The sequence below is a fragment of the Trachemys scripta genome, chromosome 1, assembly GCF_013100865.1.
Source record: "Trachemys scripta elegans isolate TJP31775 chromosome 1, CAS_Tse_1.0, whole genome shotgun sequence".
NCBI lineage: Eukaryota > Metazoa > Chordata > Testudines > Emydidae > Trachemys > Trachemys scripta.
The window spans coordinates 337,281,147-337,303,826 of NC_048298.1; the positions used below are offsets into that span (position 1 = coordinate 337,281,147).

Below are 22,680 nucleotides of genomic sequence, written 5' to 3' on the forward strand. Positions count from 1 at the left end.
CATTACTTCTTGTTCTGTCATTTGTTACCACTGAGAACAGTCTAGATCCATCCTCTTTGGAACCCCCTTTCAGGTAGTTGAAAGGAGCTATCAACTCCCCCCGCATTCTTCTCCTCTGCAGACTAAACAAGCCCAGTTCCCTCAGCCTCTCCTCATAAGTTATGTGCTCCAGCCCCCTAATGATTTTTGTTGCCCTCCTCTGGACTCTTTCCAATTTTTCCACATCCTTCTTGTAGTGTGGGGCCCAAAACTGGACACAGTACTCCAGATGAGGCCTCACCAATGCCAAATAGAGGGGAATGATCACGTCCCTCGATCTGCTGACAATGCTCCTACTTATACAGCCTAAAATGCCTTTAGCCTTCTTGGCAACAAGGGCACACTGTCGACTCATATCCAGCTTCTCATCCACTGTAACCCCTAGGTCCTTTTCTGCAGAACTGCTGCCTAGCCACTCGGTCCCTAGTCTGTAACAGTGAATGGGATTCTTCCATCCTAAGTGCAGGACTCTGCACTTGTCCTTGTTGAACCTCATCAGATTTTTTTTGGCCCAATCCTCCAATTTGTCTAGGACTAAATTTGTTAGTCTCTAAGGTGCCACAAGTACTCCTCGTACTTTTTGCTGATACAGACTAACACAGCTACCACTCTGAAACCTTTCTACGTATGGTATACCTTTTAGCAATATTTAGCAGTATTTTCAACAATCACAGTGCATGTCTTCCCCCTTTCGCAATTCTCCACCAAAAATGTTATGGTTATAAGAAGCACATGGGATCTTTTTCAGGGGAAAAGGCAATACGCCACATTTATTGAAGATACAATTAGCCTATGCATTCAATCACACCACACACACACTGTCCCGCCAGTTGATGTTATAGTTACCAGTCCAGAATCTGGATTGATCTAGTGGCTAGCTAGGTTGATCACGGGTAGGGAGGAGCCTGGTTCCGTTAGTCGCAACACGATGCTCCGGGGAAGTCTTGGCAGGATGAACCCAAAGTTTCATAGCAAGGCACCCTGTTTATATAGTGATTTTCCTTTATTGGGCCCAATGAGTTTTGCACCATCGTGCTATAATCAATTGTTTGACGAGTGCTTGTTTTCTTAAATTGTCCTTCTCATTCTTTATCGTGTTCTTTTATTAAGTTCCTTAGGGAGTTATCCCAGGCTGGTTTTGATCACAGATATCCTGTCCCCGTTGATAAGTACCTGTCTCCTTTTTTAGAGTCCTCAATCTGCCCTCCTCTGACATTTCAATAGGGGCGTGTTGCAGCCTCCTGGCACCCTTGCGTCTGTCTCCAGCTCCTTCCTAGACCATCTGGTTCAGCGATGTCTTTCACCCTTATTTTTTAACACACCCATTCCTCATTCACACACACAACAATTAATTTACACAGAGCATTTTGAACCGGAACATCAAGTTGCAATGCAAAAGCAAACAATCACGGCATTCTTTTACTGACTTCAAAATGCTAAACTTACCACAAAATGGTGACCCTCAAAGATCTGTTACTGCCTTGAAATCAGTCCAGACACACATGATGCATCTCTACCAATGGGCCCTTAGGCCACTCCTTTCTGCTATTCAAAAAGGGGGGCTGGCAGGATCTGATCAAATCCTACCTCAATACCTTTAATACATGCTACGTTATTATCTCCGTATTTTTTATTTTTCATTCTAAATTATACAAAATACAAACATAAAATCCAACTACTACACTCTCCCTCCCGGTGGGATTGAGAGAATACCCGTGTGTGTGCAAGGCTGCCGGATACAGCAGTGCCAGGGGGCATGCAGACGATGGGAAATAATCCCCTGCATGCTGCTGAGTATGTGGCTCTTGTGTCGAGGAAGGCTGAGCTGAACATCTGCTCTGCGTGCACTTGATAACCAGGCGGTGTTTGGGCGTCTTTCATTTTGGTCCAGCTGCGGGAGTTCGCCAGCCACTTGATGCAGCTGCAAGAGGCTTTGAACGAGCTCTCCGAGGAACACAATGCGGCACTGGTGGAGTCGGGGGAGAAACAAGCCCACCTGGAGACCGAGCTCCACACCACCCTCCACGAGAAGGTAGAGAACGTTGTGCGGTACGCCCGACAGAACCAGGCAGTTCCTCTACGTCAGAAGCCCTACGGGGTGGGTGATCGGGACCCAGCACGCCGAACCAATCCTCGGGGCTAAGGAGTAGTGTGGAGGCAGCTTGTCTGTCTCTGAGGGAGGAGTGCCTTGTGTGGATCAGCAGTAATACCAACACACAGTTGTGCGGAGCGTTAGCTACGAGTCCTTTCTGTCCTGGTGAGAAAAGAGGTCAGCAGTGCAGAGCGTGAAGGGGGGTGGGGGTCTGGAATCCCAGCAGTAGGAAGAGGAGCCTTGGAGCGCCAGACAGGGATGCAGGGCGCGTTATCAGCTAGGGTGAGAAGTTTGCTGTTGCAGGTGGAGACCAGAGAAGCACCAAAAATGATCAGAGGTTTGAGAAAACCCGACCTGTTAGGAAAGGTTAAAAAACCTGGTCTTGAGAGAACTAAACTGAGGGGGGGACCTGATAAGTCTTGGTACATTAAGGGCTGTTATAAAGAGGACAGTGATCATTTGTTCTGCCTGTTAGGAAGATTTTCCTAAGCTCTAACCTAACTCTCAGGGGAGTTAAGTTCTGCAATAGGCTTCCAAGGGAGGTTGTGGAATCTCCATCACTGGAGGTTTGTAAGAACAGGTTAGGCAAACACCTGCCAGGGATGTTCCAGGTTTCCTTGGTCCTGCCTCTGGACAGCGGGGTAGACACTATGACCATGTCAAGGTCCCTTCCAGCGCCACATTTCTATGATTGTTTGTTCCCCTTCCACTTTTGCTACGTTCCTCACTCTTGTGTCTTGTTCCCCAGAAATGCTTGGAAGAGAAGATGGAGATTCTGCAGGGGAAGATCTCTCTGCTGGAAGACCAGCTGACAAAGCTGGGGGAGAGTGCCACGCAGGAGAAAGGAGAGGTTATGGGGGACATCCTGAAGGTATGGCTTCTTGCACAAGTCAAAGGAGGAACTACAGTGGAAGCAAGTGCAGAGGACTTCAGAAAAATGCCCTGATATATTGAGGAAAGCAGAGCACAGGAAGCCCTGCCTAAATGTGTGTGTCCGTAGAGATTCATAACCAGCCCCTTGTTGAAATGGGGTTTGCATGCCGAGGAGAACTCCAGTCCCTTTGAGAGTGACTCTCCATTTCCCAGCTCCGAAGTCACTGACAGCTCTTCTGACTTACCGAGCAGCATTGGCAGGGACATCTTTCTCCCGGCTGGGCAGGGGGAGTGGTAGAAGGGTGAGGCACCCCTGGTTATGGAGGGAGGCTGAAACAAAGATGGCTAAGCTACAGTTCTCTCCTGCTGCTGGGCATGGTGAGGGAGAGAAATTCCCAAGCACGATCCCTTTCTGCATAGTACGTATTTCGGGGGGGGCTCCTGATGTACTCGCTGGCTGCTGTGGTCTCCTGTTACCCTATAGTGGCGGTGCTGGCAGAGGTCTCAGCTCAGTAAAGGCAGTTTTCTCTCTGGAGCATGGCAATGGTGGGAGAACTAAAAAACACACAGGAGCCAGGTAGAGTTAACGAGCGTTGGGTTTGCCATGCATGTGCTGCAGCTCGGGGGAGGAAGAGCTAGCAGCTCTCTGTGGGGCAGAAGTGTCTAGATCTCCTGAACTGTTGTGGAATACCGCTGATGAGTGTTTCCTTTCTCTCATCAGCTTGAAGAGTTAAAGCATGAAGTGGCCAGCCTCTCTGCTAAAGGGATAGAGCTCCAAGCCACGATCCTTCAGCTGGAAGAGGAGAAGGGCCTCCGTGAGGCAGATCTTCAGTCTGAACGGAGCCGCTTTGAAGAGGAGAAACTTCAGCTCACGGGCCTCATCGCCAACCTCCAGAGCTCAGTCTCTGAGCTCCACCTGGCTAAAGAGAAGCTGGAGCAGGACTCCAGAGCGCAGGAGGAGTGCCTGACCGCCCAGGTAAACACACTCACCACAGAGATTGCTAAGCTAAACGGCTTCCTCCTCCAGAGGGACCAGGAGCTGGTGACTCTTCACCAGCAGGTGGAGGAGGAGAGGATTCAGAAGGGACAGCTGGTCGAAGATCTCCAGAAGCAAGAGCAATCCTCCAGGGAGACCATCCAAGGACTGAGCCTCCAGGTGGACCAGCTCAGTGACACCCTGAAGCACAGCGAGGAGAAGCTGGTGCAGTTCACCCAGCAGATGGAAGCTACAAGCGAAGGGGAAGCCAGACACCTGGCATCCTTGAGAGAAGAGCATGCGAAGGCCATGCAGGAAAGGGAGTCTGCCCTGCGGCAGCTACAGGAATCCCAGCAGGAACAGGAAGCGGAGCTGGCAGCCCTGACCGCTCAGCTGCAAACGTTGGAGAAAGCCAGAGACGCCAGCCAGGCCTCTGCCAGAGAGATCCAGAGGGAAAAAGCTGAATTGAGCCGGAGAGTCCAAGAGCTGGACGCCAGAGTCCTTGAACTCACTGCCCGGTGCTCGCAGAGCGAGGCCCAAGCAGCAGCTGCGGAGTCACTGAGAGCCCAGCTCCAAGAACTAGAGAACCAGCTGAAAGACGGGCAGCAGAAACTCTCCGACAAGGAGCGGCTGGCCAAGGAAAACGCCCAGCTCCAAGAGCGGCTCCTGGCCATGGAAGAGTCGGTCCGGAACACAGAGGGGATCTTGGAGGATGAGAAGAGGAGAGCTTCAGAGACCCTTGAAGGGAATCTTAAAAGGATAACTGAGCTGGAGTCCCGAATGCAGCAGCTGGCAGAGCACAGAGATCAGGCTATGCAGGAGGTGGGCGAGGAGCAGGCTAAGAGACAAGCGCTCACGCTGCAGGTGCAGCAGCTGGGAGACGAATACAGGGCAAAGTCAGAGAGGCTGCAACGCCAGCTGGCAGAGATGTCTTCGGCCGCTAAAGGGGGTGAAGGAGAGCGTGAGAGGCTGGAGGAGGCAATAAAAGCTCTGAGTGGAGACCACAAACAGGCCTGCCAGCAGCTCCAGGCGGAGCAGGGCAAAGTGGCGGAGCTGGAGGCGCAGATGAAGCGCCTGACCACAGAGCAAGAAGAGAGGCTGGCACTGCTTCAGACTGACCTTGCCAGCGCCGTCGCACAGGTCAAGGAGAAGGAGAGCGTGGCACTAAAACTCAGGGACGATCTCGCCTCTCTGCAGGAGAAGACAGCGGCGTCCCAGCAGGAAGCAGCTCAGCGCATAGCTCGGCTGGAGATGGATGCACAGAAGGCAGCTGAGGCACTCAAGGTTGTCACCAAGGAGTTGTCCGATGAAAGGCTCAGGACGACAGAGCTTGAAGCGACGGTGAAGCGTCTTGAGGAACAGAAGCGTGAGGAGCTGACAGCTACGGAGTCTGACCTCTCCAGAGCAGCGCTGGTTCTGAAGGAGAGAGAACTAGAAGCGGAGAAACTCTCTGGTGAGGTTAAGCTGCTGAGCGCTAGGCTGGAAGAAACGCTGCAGAAGCAGAAACAGGCGCTCGCTCTTCGAGACACGGAGATGAAGCATCTGACAGGGGAGATGGAGCAAGCCAAGGCAGACCTCACAGCAGAGAAAGCCAGCAAGGCAGAGCTGGAAGTCCAGCTGCAGAACTCCATCAATGAGCAAAGAGCCGAGCGTTCTGCTCACCAGCAGGAGCTGGCCAGGTCCCTGGAACTGATCGAGGAGAAGGAAGGGGAGCTGGACGAGCTCCGTCTGAAAAACGTCTCCCGTAACGAGGAGCTGAGAGACCTGCAGAAGACTGTTGTCAAGTTGAAAGGGGAGCTTGCCTCCGTGGAGGCACTGAAGGAGCGGGCGGCCAAGATGGAAAATGAGCTGCAGGGCTTCCTAGAGGTTGCCAGGACCCGAGAAGCCGAGATTGACAGCATCAAGTCCATTGTGTACTCCAAGGAGGTGTCTCTCAAAAGCTTGGAGGAGAAGATCCGACACACGGAGCAGGAATCCAGCTCCAGCCAAGACCTCTACCAGGAGAAGCTGAAGGAGAGCGAGATGCTCCACTCTGAAGTGGAGAAACTGGAGCAGAAGTGCAGGGAGCAGCGAGACACCATTGCCAGCCTAGAGAAAGCAGCAGCTCAAACTAAAGCAGCCACTTCGGAGCATCAGGAAGCCCAGCTGGAGGCCCTGAGGGGAGAGGTTACGCAGCAGAAGCAGAAGGTGTTGGAGCTGGAGAAACTCCTGGAAGCCTCTAGGTCAGCACAGGCTGGGCAAGACGGCACCCTAGAGATGCTGAAGAAAGAGCTCTTGGATAAGGGGAAAGAGCTGGCCCAGAGTAAAGACTCCATCGCCGCAGCAGAGAAGGAGCTGGCGTCTCTACGCTCTGCAGTTCAAGAGACGGGCGCGTCGGAAGACAGCTGGAAGGAACAAATTTCCCAGTGCTGTCAGGAAGTGGAGAGGAAAAACAGCCTGATCGGCAGCCTGGAGCAGGAGGTGTCCATCCTCCACCTGCAGGTCTTGGAGAAGGAGGGAGAGAGCAAGGAGCTGAAGCGCCTGATCATGGCGGAGTCGGAGAAGAGCAAGAAGCTGGAGGAGAGGCTGCGGGTGCTCCAGACTGAGACGGCCACTGCCGCTTCTCGAGCCGCGGAGAGATGCGCTCGGATGAAGGCCGAAGTTCAGGCCTACGAGGAGGAGACTGAGAAGCAGAGGCTGTCCATAGAGGCCCTGAAGAGGCAACTGAGCTCCCAAGGCGAATGCCAGGAGGAGCTCCGCCAAGAGGTGAAGGCCTGGCAGGAGAAGTGCTTCCAGAAGGAACAGCTCTTGTCCTCTCTGCAGCTAGAGCTCACGAATGCCCAAGCCTTGGTCGGGGAGCTGATGCCAGTGAAACGCCTCTACCAGCAGCAGCAGGCTGAGCAGTCCTCCCTGGAAAGCAAACACCGTGAAGAGCTGGAGCAGAGGCAGAAAGCAGCCGGTGCTCTGCAGGCAGAGCTGGCCAGAGCCAAGGGGGAGCTGGCAGATCGCATCTCCCTCAAGGAGAGGCTCTCCGAACAAGACCGTGCCGTGCAGCGGCTGCAGGGGGAGAACGCCAGCTACGCAGAGCGGCTCGCCGTGCTCCAGCGGGCCAACGCCCAGCTGATGGAGGAGCACCAAGCGCTCAGTGAGAAGTCCAGCCAAGGGCGGCGGACGTTGGATGCCGAGCTCAGCCAGATGAAGGAGCAGCACTGCCAGGAGATGGAAGCCCTCAAGGCGGAGTCTGAGAAACTGGTGGCTGGGAGCCAGCGAGAGGCTGAAGACGCTGTGAAGAAGCTGGAGGCCATGGCCAACAAGTACGAGAACGCCAAAGTCCGGGTCCTCGAGGAGAGGCAAAAGTTCCAGGAGGAGAGGCAGAAGCTGACGACTCAGGTAGGGCCCCCGCTCCGCGTTCTGCTCGGCTTGGGCTTGCCCGGGCCGAAGGCAGGAAGGGAGAAGGCTAGTGACTGAGAAGGGAAGGGCAAGTCCTGACTCGCCTACTAGGACTCCAGCGGTTTGGACGTGAAGCTGCCCTGGGTAGGACTCTGTCAGAGAGCTTTGGGGTCTGCTGTTAAAGGCCAACTGTACCCTCGTCCCCCCCAGCTAAGTGCTCCCCGAGGGTGTCAGGGCGGCCAGTTGGGAGTGGAGAAGGGAAGCAAGTTTCTCCAGACCTGCAGCGAACGGTGCCCCTAAGCCTTGCCGGCCCCCACGAACAGCCCACTGACGCCTCCTGGGCAAGTCCTTTGAGAGGTGGTCGAGCTGGCCGGCTGATTCCACTAGCTTGGCCGGTGACGCTGGCCTGGAAAGCAGCATCTCTGGTCCCGAGAGTTAATCTGTCCCTGCTGCTGGTCAGCTCTGCTGTGCAACTGCTCGAAGCACTGGTTAAGTTCCCGCTGAGCCAGTCGCACATGGACGTGATTTCAGAGGGATGGGGCCATTGGCACAGCAAAGCAGAGAGGCTGGTCCCCTCAATCTGATTTGTAGGGCCAGCAGGGCCGCTGGGTTAAGCTAGGCTAACCTTCTGCACAACACAGACTGGTTGGGATCTGGAGAGAGAACAGACTGGCACCCTTCTTGAGCTCTAGAGACCAACCATCCCTTTGCCGTAGCACCCAGATACCAAGGAGATGGGCGCAGCGTAAATCCCGCTGGAGATCCCCCTTGTAGAGGTTTAGCAGGGCTGGTCTTTGTCGTAGGCGGTCTGTTTCTGGTGTGTGTGGTGTGTTCACTTGTGCCTTCGTTGCTCGCCCCGTTGTACAGGTGGAGCAGCTAGAGGTATTTCGGAAAGAACAAGCTAAGCAGGTAACGCATGCGAAGTGCCGGCTGCTTAAACGGTGACAGTGCATGATTCTAGCTGCTGCCGCTTCCCACCACCGCTGCCGTCTCCTGTTAACTGTTTGCAGTGGGGACGCTGGGCCTTCCCGGAGAACGAGCCGCGAACGCTGGTTTGCTCCACCGGGCTGCCCTCCCCGGAGCTGCGCGTTCACCCCTGTGGGGGGAGGACCCAGGCCGTGAAATCTCTCCCCAAAACCTACCCATGTAACAGCCTAAAAGGCTGCACGGAACCGCACTGTGCACAGGTCAGCGTGTCTTTCGTTCCCTCCTCTTCCCTTCCCCGCCATGGTAACAGCCACGCGCTGCACTGTGATCTGAACCGAGCAGCCAGGCATCTGCCTGGTGTTCTCCACCCCCAGCAACCCTCTAAGGAGTGCAGGGACTCTGTGTCCTGCTCTGGCTGGCTGGATATCGGCTCCACGGTGCTCCCACCCCTTTCTGCTCTCCCAAGCAGCGAGGCCGAGATGCGGATCCTACACCTCAAGTGAATCCAAACCGCTCAGTCAGGCGCTGGCTGGAGGTGGGGCTCTCGGAGAGCATCTCCCGCATGAGGCCTTAGCACAGATCGGCTCTGAAAAGTGACTACAAATGCCCCTGCCTGCTCTGTGTGCAGCGTCAGAGTTGCTGGTGCACCACCCCAGAGCTGGTACTAAGCTCTAGGCCCAGTGAGGGCAGAGGTGTAACTTGGGACGGGCTATGACCTGGTGCTGATGTGTGAGCAGGGCGGGTTGCAGCGTGGCATGTAGGAAAGAATATGGGGAGACAAACATGAAACCCCTCCCATGGTGCCATCTTGGTCCCTTTTCCGGGTAGAATTGCACCACCAGCCCTGTGTACCTTGCTTGGGTGCTTATACGCTGCATGCAAAGGGACTGCATGGCCACTAGGCGTCTGTTTCATAGAGGAGGGTCTCTGGCTGCTGGGAGACGGGGCTGGGGCTGGATCCTTGCCCCTTATCCTCTGGACTGCTCTGGCCCACCTTGTTACTGGGCCACGCACCCGCCCCTGCTAAGAAGCTGCAGCTGGGAGAACCAACCCTACGCGTCCCAGAGGGTGGCTGCTTGTAGAATGTGGTGGCCCATTATCCAAACTGATCGACAGATGTTAACAGCTGCCGGTGCTGGGCTCCCTCTGTTGGGGTCATGCAAGTTACCTTCACGTTGATGCCAAGCCTTAGCCTCTTCAGCCCCTTCTTGACTTGGGATCTCTCAGCCCGGTGCCGTGCAAACCAGATACAGCTTTCCTCCAAAACCAGCACCTCGGAGAACATCCCCACGTGGCTCGTACCTGTGCGGGTGATCATCCGCAAGACACCCAAAAAAGCCCCATTGATTTGGGTTCAAGACAAATGCAAGGAGGACGACTCTTGGATTCCAAGGCCAGAAGGGACGACTGTGATCACCCAGTCTGTAGAACCCAGGCCAGAGACCTGCCCCACAATAATTCCTAGAGCAGGTCTCTCAGCAAAACGTTCAAGGGTTGATCTTGATTTTAAAATGGTCCGTGATGGAGACTCCACCACGACCTTTAGTCAATTGTTCCGGTGGTTAAAATGGCCTTGCATCCTCCCCTCCTGTTGGTGCTTGGATGGCAAACAGTTCGCAACGGAGACAAGCGCTGGAGCTTAGAGCCGCAGGGGGTGGGGGGGGGGGGGGGGGGGGGGCATTGCCTGTTTTTTCTTGCATCTAATGCCTTAATTCCTTGCTCGGGTTTCTTGTGCCCCTAATTGTCTTGGCTTAAGAGACCTTGTTTGCTTCTAGCATGTAGCTGCTCTCCTGCCTGCGTCAAGCAAACCCTTCTTCCGTGACAGACTAACTTAAGCCAGTTGTGAGCTGTCTGCTTGGAGAAGCTACTAACCAATCCCGGGGTTGCTTTGGCCTGGCTGTGAGGAGTGTCTGCGCTGGGTTCTGAGGATGGCTATACTGCCCCTGCTGGCGAAAGGGTGGGAATGCGCATCTGTAAAGGGCCTGGGATGCCCCTGAAACATTCCTCCAGGGGGGATTCGTTGAAGGAATATGTCCACACGATGGCCGGTGCTGACCAGGTCTCGCAACGCTGGTTAATCCCTGGAGCTGTTCTGTGACAGGCGATCGGGGAGGTCAGGACTAAGGAATCGAAGTGATGGCACTAGCCACGCCCTCTGCTTTCCTCCCCTTTCGAGATCTAGCAGGACCCTAGGGCTCCTCCAAGCTCAAGCAATGAGGGTTTCCATTGCTAGGTGACTTGGCACCTGCTTTCCCCGGGCATTAAGGCTCAGCTGTCTGGAGGCCCTACAGTCCGTGGGCTTGCGGGAAGTGCATTGGCGCACTGTGGCAAGGAGGGGAATCCTGGGCATCCGAAGGGGTGGTGCTGCCTTTAGAGGGAAGGCTCCAAGCGGCTGGTGTAACTACTCTCCTGTTCCCTGCTAGGTGGAGGAGCTGCATAAAAAGCTGACCCAGAACGAAAAAGCCATCCGATCCCAGCAGGAGAAAGCCAAGGTACCGTGGCGGAGGCGGGAGGAGGACTGCACGGCCAGGGCAGTGTTTAATCTTGGGGACCAACCTGCCCAATTCAAGGCCACGTAGGGGGCTTGGTGGCACCCCCAAGGGCTGCGCTGAGCTTGTGTATAATGGAGAGGGGGTGACCACAGACCGCTCGAGTACAACGCCTGCAGTGTGCCGTCCAGCTGACCAGAGGGCCCCTCCGCTGCGGGTGGAATACAGGGGACCTGTGTTCGGTGGGATGAGGGTAGATGCACAGGAGAGCTGCAGGAGCCTCGTTTCGGCCACATCTGCCCTGTAAAATTTCCCTGCCATGGCAGCCAGTCTTCCGAGGGGAGGAGCAGCCAATGGGCTGCATCTGCTGTCGGCCCTCTCTGCGGGTGCGCAAAGGCAGATCTGGGACTTTGGATTGTGCTGCTGGTGCACCAAGTCCCTCGGTGTCCTCCTCAGCAAGCAGCGGCCACCCCCCTTCGGAAGCTTGGCCAAAGAGCCGTCTCCGTGATGCAGGTGGAGCTTGGGGTGACTTAGAAGCACTTGGGCTCCATTAAATTCTTGCTCTTCCCATCTCCCTCGGGCTCGGCAGGTGCGGGAAGGGGAGCTCCAGGCAGAGGCCGATCGCCAGCAGGTGAAGATCTCGGAGCTGCAGGAGCAGCTGGCCCAGAAGGAGAAGGCTGCAGAGCACTATAAAGGGCAGGTATGCACAGCTGGCTCCCTCGGCAGGGGCCCATCATCATTTCCATGGACGCTGGAAGGCGGCGGTGGCTTGACTGTCTCCTCTCCTGCCAGGTGGAGAAGGCAAAAACTTTCTATGAGGCGAAGAAGCAGCAGAACCAAGACCTGGCGGAGAAGCTGAAGGGGATGGAGCAGCTGCAGAAGGAGAACAATGACCTCAAGGCTGAGTCGGAGCGGCTGGCCAAGGAGCTGCAGCAATCCATCCTGCAGGCCAAGGAGTCGGAGCTCAGCTGCAGGAACCTGACCAGCCAGGTCCGCAGCCTGGAGGCGCAGGTATGGGGATGCTGCACCTTGCGGGGAGTCGCGGGGGAGAGGATCAGAGATCTGGCTCCCTTCAGTCCACCCTTACAAGCACCCCGGCTTAGGCTCTGGAGCCCGTCCATCACTGGTGGGGAGAGTGGTGCATGGTGCTTCGTGCTACCCTACAGGACGAGCCGGGAAGCAAACGTGCTGGTTACCCCAGGCGTTGGCTCAGCAGAGAGCCGGGGTTTTAACAATGATGGAGTGTTTTGTTGGGGTACTGCGGCTGTCCGGCCTCCATCTTCACCCCGCTTCTCAAGCAACAACTGCCTACGGTCTTCACCAACTCCTCCCTCCGCTGGAGATCCTCTCTGCGGCAGAGCTGTTGCAGCCATCGCCCGGGAGCGATCAGCTGGCCCAGCTAATGTTGCTGAGGGTGGGGGGAAGGGACAGCAAAAAGGGCTGTTAGCGGTGGACCTACTGCTGCACAAGGCAGGGCACGGCATTCACACAAGAACCTGCGCACGCAGCCGGAGACCGTAATGCAGTAACCTTTCAGCCCATCAGCTGGAGCTCAAAGCACTTCACAAACTAGTGAATTAGGCCTCATGACTGAGAGGGAGAAGACTTGGGGGAGGAACTGAGCTACAGGGGGGAAGTGATTTCCCCGAGGTCACCCCAAGCTGGAAAGGGAACCCAGCCCCTTTGAGCCCCAGCCCGTTGCTTTTGACAAATCCCCCTTGAGTCAGGCTGTGTTCCCCAGGGTTTCTTGCCACCTCTCCAGAGTCCGTTCCTGGAGCAGAAGTGGGTTTCTGTTGCACATGTGCTGCGTGTCCAGTCCGACTCTTGGCCGGCCCTTGGTCCCCCAGCTTCACCCGGGCGGTGCAGCCTGCCTCACCGTGCCATTCCTCCCCGCCAGGTGGAGTTTGCCGATCGCCAGTTACGGGAGCTTGGCAAGTTCCAGGTGGCTACGGATACGCTGAAGAGCCGGAAGACCTTCCGTCAGAACCCAGCTGACGTCAGCACAGACAGCCTGGACCTGAGCGGTGATGAGATGATGCCGCTCAACTCCACCAGGTACCTCTTCCCCCATCCCGGGGCAGCCGAGAGCAGCTGGGCCCAGGCTCCGAAGTTCCCAGGGCCTCCAATGGGGGAGGGAGTTAGAGGCGATATCCTTCAGCTGGGACCCTTCCTGCCCAGCTCTGCAAGTTCGATCCCTGGGCTGGCATTTCTCGGGCTGGCATTTCTCGGCCAGCCTGGTAAATGCAGGTCAGGTGTCCGTGCCTAGCTTGTGCTCTGAGCTGTCTGGAGCGGACAGGGCACCGTGACGCGCTGCATTCGCCTTTGCCCCGTCTCAGCAGGAAGCCTGGTCGATCCCAGTCGGAAACCTCGGCCATGCCGGGCAGCGTGGAATCGCTCACATCCCAACGGCTGCCTCGTAAAGTTGAGTCTCTGGAGAGCCTCTATTTTACCCCCATCCCCACCCGCACGCAGTCCAAACTGGAGAGCAGCATTGGCTCCCTGGGCGACCTGTCCATCGACTCAGGCTGCAAGACCCGTTCGGCTCGCCGGCGCACCACGCAGATCATCAACATCACCATGACGAAAGTAACCCCGGGTCCTTGGCGAGGGGAGGGGGGCAGGGCCCTCCGAGCCCAGTAGAGCAAGGGATCAGGGCTGTGCTGGGGACAGGTGCATCTGAAGATGCTTCTGCTTCATCACACCCTCCGCTCTTCCAGCTAGCAACACCAGAGGCAGGAGGCCCGTGGCGTGTTAGCATGGGAGCTCCTCAGACCTCTCCGCTCCAGAGGCCAACCCAGGTGTCGGGCCCTCATCCCACCAGGCTTGGCCGAGTCCAGCCCTGAGCTGCTCTTGGCCTCATTGCAGAGGGGGTGCTCTTGAGTCATGGCCCCGTGGACAGCCGCAGAGGAGCCGTCTGAGTGGGGAGCCCCCTCTTGTAGTGAGTGGCGGGGATGGAGTGGTTTGTCTGTCCCCCCTTGTGTCCCTCCGCCCCCCCCCCCACACACACACACCCGATCTCTCCCGTGCCCACCAGTGGCAGGGGAGGCAGCTGGGTGCATAGCAGGCCATTGCTGGGGGGCTGGTGCAGGCTGTCCCGAGCTTTGCCCACCCCCCCACCCACGTTGAGGGGGCTCTGCTTCTGGGGAGGGCTCGAGGTGGCTGATCTTCCTTGTGTTCTAACCCGTCAGAAACAGGCCGAGGCAGAGGAACCAGACAGCGCCAACGCGTCCTTCTACAGCGTGCAGTCAGCCCAGGCCCACCAGAACGCCCCTGCACAGAACCCCGCCAGGAGCAGGCTGCGCTCGGCCGCCTCCACCCGCTCCGTCGCCAGCTGCCGCTCTCAGGAATCCCTCGCTGGGCTGGGAGCTGCCTCTCCCGAGGAGACCCCGGGCAACCCTGCACTGCTCAATCTACCCGGCTACCGGCCTGCCACCCGCAGCTCCTTGAGGCGCTCACAGGCGGGCAGCAGTTCCAGCCTCAGTAAGTTCATGGCCTGGGGGGCAGGGGGCGGGGGCAGTGCAGTGAATCAGGCAGGCAGCCTCTTTCTCGCCTCTGGAGCATGTTTATCCATTTGAGCCTCCACCGAGGGGAGTCTAGTCTGGGCTGCGGGTGCAGCAGGTGAGCAGTAGGGTGCAGAGGCTGTGCGGGGGCCAGGGCTGCGGGGCAGGATCAGGGTAGACCAGCAGAGCTGGGAGCGGGAAGCTCGCCCTGTAGTCTGTGTGCGAAGGCGCCCCCCCCCCGGCTGTGACATTAGTGTGGCCCCAGTGGGGTCTCCCAGTGGGTCTTTCAGCTCAGACTCACTAGTGCTCCCACCTCTGCCCCCTGCCCTGGTCTTTAGGCCGCAGCAGCTTCTATCTGGGCACTTGTCAGGATGAGCCGGATCCGCTGGACGATTGGAACCGCATTGCCGAGCTGCAGCAGCGCAACCGGGTGTGTCCTCCCCACATGAAGACCTGCTACCCCCTGGAGTCTAGGGTAAGAGCTGGAGAGGAGATGGCAAATCCTCCCCCAGAGAAACAAACCACTGACTTACCTGCCCGAAGATCCCTCCACTCCAGGGCCAGGCCAGACAACCTGGCTCACCCAGCTACCCTCCCGCTGCAGTCGGCATGTACTCCCCCCGCTGGTGGGCACTCTCAACAGTCTGTGGCCTGCCAGCGGTCCGTCAAGAGACTTTCCTGGTAGGTCCCCCATGGCAGTGTCTTGAACGAAGCAGTGGGTGGGCCGGGGAGGTTGGAGGCCCATGAGAAGTAGCAGAAATCTGCAGGAGGGAAGGGACCCACCACGCCCTACTGCCACCCGTGCTTAGCACTTCCTTTCTTAGCCTCGGCTGTTGGCACGAGCTCCCTTCCTTTGTTCAGTTGCTTCCCCCGGTTGGTGCTTGTGGCCTGCAGCCACGTTCTTCCAGATCGTGTCAGTTCGGTGCCCTTTGCCTCTCCTCTTAGGGGCCCTTTGGAGTGCTGACCAGTCCGCCCTCTCCCCCCGCTCTGGGGGTAGGTAGCTGTTAGCCCGCTGGCAGTGAGACCCGCTGGTTGGGGCTGCAGCCTGGGATGCAGAACACCTGGGTTCTATTCCGAACTCTGCAACTAACTCTGTCACCGTCCGTGCCATGGTTCCACGGCTGTAACGGGGTGATATGATGTAGTGAGGATGGAGAAATCCATTAACGACTAGTGCGCTGATACCAGGGCAACAGGCTCCCAGACTTTACGAGATGTGACAAGAGGCAGGAGCTGCGAAGTGACTTGCCCGAGATGTTGGGTCAGCGTCGGAGCAGGTAGCCGAGCTCTGGCTCTCAGACCTGTATTTACCTGTGAGCCTGTCTCTTCAGTGCTGGATTTATCAGCAGTCTGAGCACCTGCTAACTGGATCTGACTCGGGCAGCTGAGGCTGGGATGGAGACTAAAGATAATCTAGGCCTGGCCCAACACCTAAATGAATACCGTGCCTCAGTTTTTAATGAGGAGCGTAGGGGTAGCGGCAGGGCAGCTAATGGAAACGAGCGTATGGAAGTAGAAATTACCACATGCGAGGTGAAAGTCAAACTCAGTTTAATGGGACCAAATCAGGGGCCCAGGTAGTCTCCACCCAAGAATATTAAAGGAACTGGCACGTGACATTGCAAGCCCAATAACAAGGATTTTTAGTGACTCTGTAAACTCGGGGTACTACCCAATGACTGGAGAATTGCTAATATGGTACCTATTTTTATAAAGCGGGTTGGGGGGGGGGAGGGATCTAAGTAACTACAGGCCCGTTAGTTTGACATCAATTGTATGCAAGGTCTTGGAACAAATTGTAAACGAGAAAGTAGCTAGGGACATAGAGGTAAACGGTAATTGGGATAAAAATACAACATGGTTTTAAAAAAGGAAGATTGTGCCAGACCAACCAGATCTCTTTGAGAAGAGAACTGATTTTTTTAGACAATGGATCTACTGCATTTCCTAGCTACCTGGGTGTCAGCAAGGCATTGGATACAGTTCCACATGGGAAATTAAATTATTAGTTATATTAATCCCCATCTTCTCCAATATGAGAATTTAAAGGTGGGTACAGAACTGGTTAAAGGGGAGACCACCAGGGGTCATTCTGAAAGGTGAACTGTCAGGCTGGAGGGAGGTTATTGGCAGAGTTCTGCAGGGATCAGTCTTGGGACCGATCTTATTTAGGCTTTTCATTCATGACCTCGACACACATGTTGGAGTGTGCTAGTAAAATGTGCAGATGGCACAAAGGTGGGAGGTATGACCAGTACGGAGGAGAACAGGAGTGTTGTATAAGATCTGGACAACCTTGAAAACTGGAGTAATGAAAGTGAATAGTGCAAAGTGCAAGGTCATGCACGGAGGGACTAACAACAAGAAGTTTTACTACTGTAAGCTGGAGACGTATCAGTTGGAAGTGACCGAGGAGGAGAAAGACGTGGGTGGATAGGCCGATCATAGGATGACTATGAGCCATCAATGTGATGTGGCTGCGAACAAGGCTAATGCAGTCCTAGGACGCATCAGGCGAGCTATTTTCAGTAGCGACAGGGAAGTGTTATTGCTGTTGTTCAAGGCACTGGTGAGACCTCATCTGGATACCGTGTGCAGTTCTGGTCTCCCGTGTTTAAGAAGGATGAATTCAAACTGGAACAGGTGCAGAGAAGGGCCACTAGGATGATCTGAGGAATGGAAAACCTGCCTTCCGAGGGGAGACTCAAGGAGCTTGGCTTGTTGTTCAACTGTTGACTTGTTTAAGGAAGGCTGAGGGGAGCTATGATCGCTCTCTATAAATACATCAGAGGGATAAACACCAGGGAGGGAGGGGCGTTATTTAAGTGAAGCTCTAATGTGGACACAAGAACAAACAGATATAAGCTGGTCATCAACAAGTTGAGACTCGGAATTAGATGGTTTCTAACCATCAGAGGAGTGAAGTTCTGAAACAGCCTTGCAAGGGGAGCAGTAGGGGGCAAAAAACAAAAACCTAACGGGCTTGAAGACTGAGCTTGATAAGTTTACGGAGGGGCTGCCTGCCTACAGTGGCATGTGGCCCCCCGTGACAGCTAGTAGTAAAAACCCCCAGTGGCCAGGGATGGGGCATTAGATGGGGAGGGCTCTGAGTTACTACAGAGAACTTTTTCCCGGGTGTCTTTAAATCAAGATCTGAGGACGTCAGTAACTCAGCCAGAGGTTCGGGTCTATTACGGGAGCGGGTGGGCGAGGTTCTGTGGCCTGCGATGTGCAGGAGGTCAGACTAGACGATCACGCTGGTCCCTTCTGGCCTTAGTCTGAGACTGAGGTGCGTGAGAACGTGTTCGCGGCAGGCAGCGTGTCACCAGTCTCCTGTCTGTGCCTGCGTTTTCCCCAGCCCTCCCAGTCCCTGACCGTCATCACGGACGAGGAGATGAAGACGGGCGACCCGAAGGAGACGCTGCGCCGGGCCAGCATGCAGCCCTCGCAGATCGAGAGCGCAGCCGCCCGTCGCAGCACCCTCAGCACCGGCTGGGCAGGAGGCATCGCCACGCGGCAGCAGAGGAAGCGCAGTTCAGACGAATCTCACCAGGGCCCAGACACCCCGGAGGTGAGTGTCCAGCTGAGCCCTGCCCCGCTCGCTGCATGAGTGAGCCCAGGGGACGGTGCTGGTCCGTTGACTTTCATGAGCACTCAGCGCTGGAAGGGGTGAGGCTGCGATGGGCTCGCTGTGGGGGGGTTCGGGTCCTGGGGGTCAGGGCTGCGTAGCTGGCGGCACGGAGGGCACTCCTGCTGATGCCCCACAGCGTAACAGCTCCTGCCGGGGTCAGAGTGGCTGCTAGCTCCTGCTCCGAGCAGGCCCAAGCGAGGGGAGCTCTCCTTTCGCACACCCCCATTTAAACAGCCCCCAAAGTGCGGAGGGACTGGGGTGTGAGGCGTGTGGCTGCCTGGGGTGGGAATGCTCTTCTTGGGCAGGCAGCAGATGGAGAGATCTCTAGCAGGGAATACAAATACCAGCTGGGGGATTCCCAAGCCCTGGGCCTTGCTGCCTGCACTCCGGCAGTGCTGCAGAACCCTCCTCCTTCCTCCAGTCGTCTCTGGTGCGGTCGGCTCCCCCTGGAGGATGGGGCACGTGCAGCGTCTCCTGCTGGCCCGGATGCACGTCCCTGCTGCAATAACGCGCGCTCTCCTCTGCCGCTGCTGGGCTGGGGGTGCGGGCTGGGGAGCAGCCAGCCAGGGTCCAGCTCTGACTCTCTCCCTCCAGTCCAAGAAGCCAACCAGCTGCTTCCCACGGCCCCAGACGCCCAGAGAGCGGAACGAGGAGCGCAAGCGTGGCGGCAGGAAGGGCGAGCCCCAAGCGACCGGCAAGCAGGTGAGCAACTCCTCTGTGCCCCCGGAGCTGACATGGCTTGAGGCCCGGGGACATGGCTGGTTAGAAAGGGGGGTTCGGGGTCAGGATCAAGGGCGTCCTCCCAGCTGAGGGGGGATGGGCCGCCGCACCATGCCCTGCTCCGGACTCTGGCCAGCAGCTAGAGCGTCCGTCCCCTCCACGGCTTGCTGGGAGCGAAGTGACTCTCCAGGCCGGTGGGGCCCTGCCGTGCCGTGTGCAAAGCCCCAGCCCTCCACGGCCCGTCTCTCTCTCTCTCTCTCTCTCCCCGCAGCCTGACCGGCGCCAGTCCATGGCCTTCAGCATCCTGAACACCCCCAAGAAGCTGGGCAGCAGCCTTCTGCGCCGAGGCACCAACCGGAAAACGACACCCAAAACCTCGCCCCGTGGCAGCGCTCGGCGGTCCCCCAGGATAGCCACGGCCAAGTCGCCCAAGGGGAAGGGCAAGGTATGGAGCAGGGCGTCTCCCCACCCCCCGCCTTGGGCTGGCGGTCCCTGTAGGCCGTCCGTTGTTCCCGGCCAGGAGCCGTTCGATCTAGCCTGATCTCTTGCAGATCCCAAGCCAGAGCACGTCCCCCGGGTACCCCTGTACTGAGCCCGGCTGGCACTGCCCAGAGCCCTGCACGGCCCCCCGCTCCCACGGGAGTTCATTGCTGTGCAGCTGCTGGCGAGACGCAGCTGGAGCGGTGTCAGAGCACTCCCTGCTGGGCACAGCGCTCCAAAGCCAAGCGCTGCAGGCCGGGGGGGCTGAACGGTCCGTGCCCGGACACTGACTGGGGAGCGACGGTGTCTTGGCTTTCCCGTCACAGACCAGGAGGCACGGCCTCGCGCGGTGCAGGGCTGGGTTAACACACACTGCCAGGAGCTGGCTGTTTGGGGTGGGACCTTTCACAGACCTTCGTGGCTGGTCCCGTGGCGAGGCAGCAAAGCCCCTGTCTCCCTGAGCATTGCAGGACTCCCCGGCTGCCTGAGCCGCCCGCCAGGCTAGAGGTGCAGTGAGGGGCCGGGCTGCTGATTGCGAGCACTGTGGGCAGCACCGTCTCTAGGGGACCCAGGGGTCACCCCTCCTTCCCACCCACCCCTCGAATGCACTAGTCTCTGGCTGATGGTGTGGGGGGCCTGTCCTTGTCACGTACGAGCAGCCAGGTGGCCGGTCCCTCCCTTGCCAGGCTCTCACTGTGGGCTGTGGTGACACTGGCTTAAAGATGGACTCAGCTGGTAACTCCCTCCCCTGCTGCTGAACCCGCCTGTGGGGGGCGGGACCGTACCTCTGCTTTCCAGCCTGCCCCTGCACCGAAGCCAGTCCGCTGCTGGTGGCTGCGGGCCCTGGGGTGGCCTGTGCATGGATCCCTCTGCCTGGAGCGAGGGGAACTGGCCTCTCCTGGTTTTCCCTTTACCCTGCGTCCGCCTGGCAGGGGAGAATTTGGTTGGTGAACATCCGTGCCCAGGTCTCGGGCTGCCTTACCCTTTAACCCTCTGTCCTTCGGCTGCCCCCCCCCGAAGGCCTGGCACACCCACTGACCTGCAGTCGCTCTGGAGGGGCCCCCCAGTGCTGAGACTAACGAGATTGTCTGTTCCCTGCAGGCCAGCCGCAAGTCACCCAAGAACATGAAATTCTAACTCTCCTGGCCGAGCCCCGCTCTGTGCTGGGTCTGCCGGGGGCAAAGCTATCCCGACGGCGCCATCCTGCTATGAGCTGCTCCATCCGCCACTTTGGATCAAGCTTTTGCCCTTTATCTCCCTCCCTGCTCTGAAGCCATCGGTGTGTTCCCGTAAGACCCCGGTCCCCAGGGCAGAGCTGGGCAGCGCAGCTGGTACCCGAGTGCTTGGGGAGGACTTCCAGGGACTGAGTCTGCTCGCTGGGCACGGTGCCAACGGAGGAGCTCTTCGGAGCTGGGGCAGGAAAACCTGGGCGCTTCCCTGCGGGTGGTGAGCTGGCTGGGGAGGTGGAAGGGGGATCCTGGAGAGAGGGGAGAGCTCCCCAGTGAGCCCCAGCAGAGCCCGCAGGAAAGGACCCCACCCTTTGAGTTGTGGCTGTGGGCTATCTCCAGCTGGGTGGTTCAGCAGCCATGTCCCCCTTCCCGAACTCCTGACGTGCCCCCTTCCCCCCACGGCTGGGCTCCCCGGGCTCCCCTTCCCCTTCAGCTTAGCCAGCCCCCGGCAGGTACCTCACGCAGCCCATGGGCTCTCACTTCTCCCCATGGAGAACACCAAAGGAACCGCTCGGAGTGGGTCGCTGACCCGCCTGGGGGTGCGCGTAGCTCGGACTCTGGGGACGGGAGGCACCGTTGGCTCTTAATTGGCTTAGTGGGGAGTGAGGGTTCTTACGGGGTCTCTCTCTTGCATGTAACTCTAGTTTGGGTTGTTCCCTGCAGGGGGCTGCCTTCTTCAAACACTAGCATCCGGCCGGGGGAGGGAAGTGGGGACTGCAACCGTGTGGCACTAGCGGCGTGTTTCCTATGGGGTTTGGGCATGAGGATTATGGCCAGGGGAATTCTTCCGTATGATTCTGATCACACCCGTCCGTGGGGCACTGATCAGCTTCTTGTAGGCCCTGCACTGGACATAGGGAGGGCAGCCGGGGTCCCTGGCCCAGGGCGGGTGGGGGTGGAGGTGCTTCCTCCACTGTACAGACGGGGTGGGGGTCCAGCAGACAGCGTCCCCTCCCCCTCAGCTGTGTTGTTTTGGGTTGTATTGTAGCCAGCTGGGGCTCCCCTGCGAGGTGGGAAACAGGCCAGGGCCGGGCTGTTGCGCAGGTGGGCTCTGCCCCAGCCAGGCTTAGCGCCGCTGGGCTAGGAGGGGTCCCACAGCCAAGGCCAGCTGGCATGGTGGGGGCTGCCAGGGGAGCTGGGCGTGTGCAGCCCGGGGAGTGGGCGTCTGACCCCTGCAGAGCTGTATGGCCAACGCCCCGTGTCCATCGCAAGGCAGGGCAGGGTTTTAGACTCTGCTCCCAGGGCGAGCTCTGCTGTATCCCCCTGCAGAGCCCCCACCTCACCTTGCGCTCAGTCCCCCTGAGCTAACGAACCGGGGCTTGCTTCCTGGAGCCCAGGTTACAATGGGCTGGGCCTCAGCAGCTGTGTTAGCCCCCCCGCCCCCCCCCCCCCACGGTTTATCATGGTTGAAAGCTGCTCTTCTGAGGCCTGCAAAGCCTCTGGCAGCTGAGGAGAGGCTGGGCTGGGTCAGTGCCGCGGGGGGCAGCTCTGTGCCGGGTGGCGGGACGGGGCTGTGGGGCGCTGGCAGAGCTGGCTGGGAGGCTGCGCCCACTGCCCCGCCTGGCTGGGGCTCCCTCATTTCTACAGACGCGGTAATGACGTCTCGAATCCTCTTGGCTTTCCGGGGGGCTGTGCTGGGAGGGGACCCGCCGAGCGCTCAGCTGAGGCTGTCTGGATGTCAGTGGAATGTGTCATTTTTAAACCCTTTCTACTTGTAAATAAACTGTATTTTTCTCCTGACGGCTGCTTCTGAGGCCTCGTTTTGTCTCGAGTGAGTTCCTGCCCCCAGAGCAGCCCCTGCCTGGGGCCGGCCAGGCCCAGAGAACCACAGGTGCAGGCGGGAGCTGAAGGCTCGTCTCCCAGACCCAGCGACCACGGCCGGCTGGCTGCTCTCGGCTGCAGCGCCGCCTGCTGCAACCTGCAGGCGGCTTCACCCGCGCAGAGGGCTGCAGTCTGCTGGGCACACACGGGGTGAGCCCTGCTGCTGGCACACGGGTGAGGGAGGCACACAACCCCCTCCATGGAGCGAGCGGCTTCTGCATGTCAGCAACCTGTTTGTCCTCTCCTACCGTCCCACGCACCTACCTCCTCTCCAGCCCGTCCCCACAGCAGGAGCTCACAGCCTGTCTCCTCTCCCCATCACACCCACACACCAGCACCCATCCAGGTCTCCCTCACCTGAGTCTCAGGCCTGCTGCTTCTATAATGGCTGAGTTAAGGAGCCCTCTCCTCACCCAGTTGCATCTCCCCCAGCCCCTCCTCCTGCACCCTTCCCTGTGGCCTCCCCTCACCCATCGCATTCTCCCAGAGCTGCCCTCTGGCTCGCACCATTGGCTTCCCCCTCCATCCTGTTCA

At 58.0% G+C, this 22,680-nt stretch overlaps 1 protein-coding gene across 7 annotated transcripts in view; it reads left to right on the forward strand.

Moving 5' to 3' along the window:
- The window catches only part of NUMA1 (nuclear mitotic apparatus protein 1), a 46,700-nt gene extending 24,635 nt beyond the window's left edge, over window positions 1-22,065 (forward strand). For 3 of the 7 annotated variants that reach the window (XM_034759233.1, XM_034759236.1, XM_034759235.1), the window contains exons 12-26: window positions 1,931-2,071; window positions 2,880-3,002; window positions 3,726-7,349; window positions 8,217-8,258; window positions 10,700-10,768; window positions 11,355-11,465; window positions 11,558-11,776; window positions 12,663-12,820; window positions 13,102-13,351; window positions 13,954-14,245; window positions 14,604-14,740; window positions 17,624-17,836; window positions 18,491-18,598; window positions 18,888-19,061; window positions 20,198-22,065. In XM_034759233.1, coding sequence (XP_034615124.1) covers window positions 1,931-2,071; window positions 2,880-3,002; window positions 3,726-7,349; window positions 8,217-8,258; window positions 10,700-10,768; window positions 11,355-11,465; window positions 11,558-11,776; window positions 12,663-12,820; window positions 13,102-13,351; window positions 13,954-14,245; window positions 14,604-14,740; window positions 17,624-17,836; window positions 18,491-18,598; window positions 18,888-19,061; window positions 20,198-20,233 — 5,697 coding nt within the window. In that variant the 3' untranslated portion in view covers window positions 20,234-22,065. Of the gene's footprint in view, window positions 1-1,930; window positions 2,072-2,879; window positions 3,003-3,725; window positions 7,350-8,216; window positions 8,259-10,699; window positions 10,769-11,354; window positions 11,466-11,557; window positions 11,777-12,662; window positions 12,821-13,101; window positions 13,706-13,953; window positions 14,246-14,603; window positions 14,741-17,623; window positions 17,837-18,490; window positions 18,599-18,887; window positions 19,062-20,197 lie in introns of those variants that run through there. The other 4 variants (XM_034759238.1, XM_034759237.1, XM_034759239.1 and 1 more) reach the window with 4 other exon arrangements.
- The last annotated feature ends 615 nt before the right edge of the window (window positions 22,066-22,680 follow it).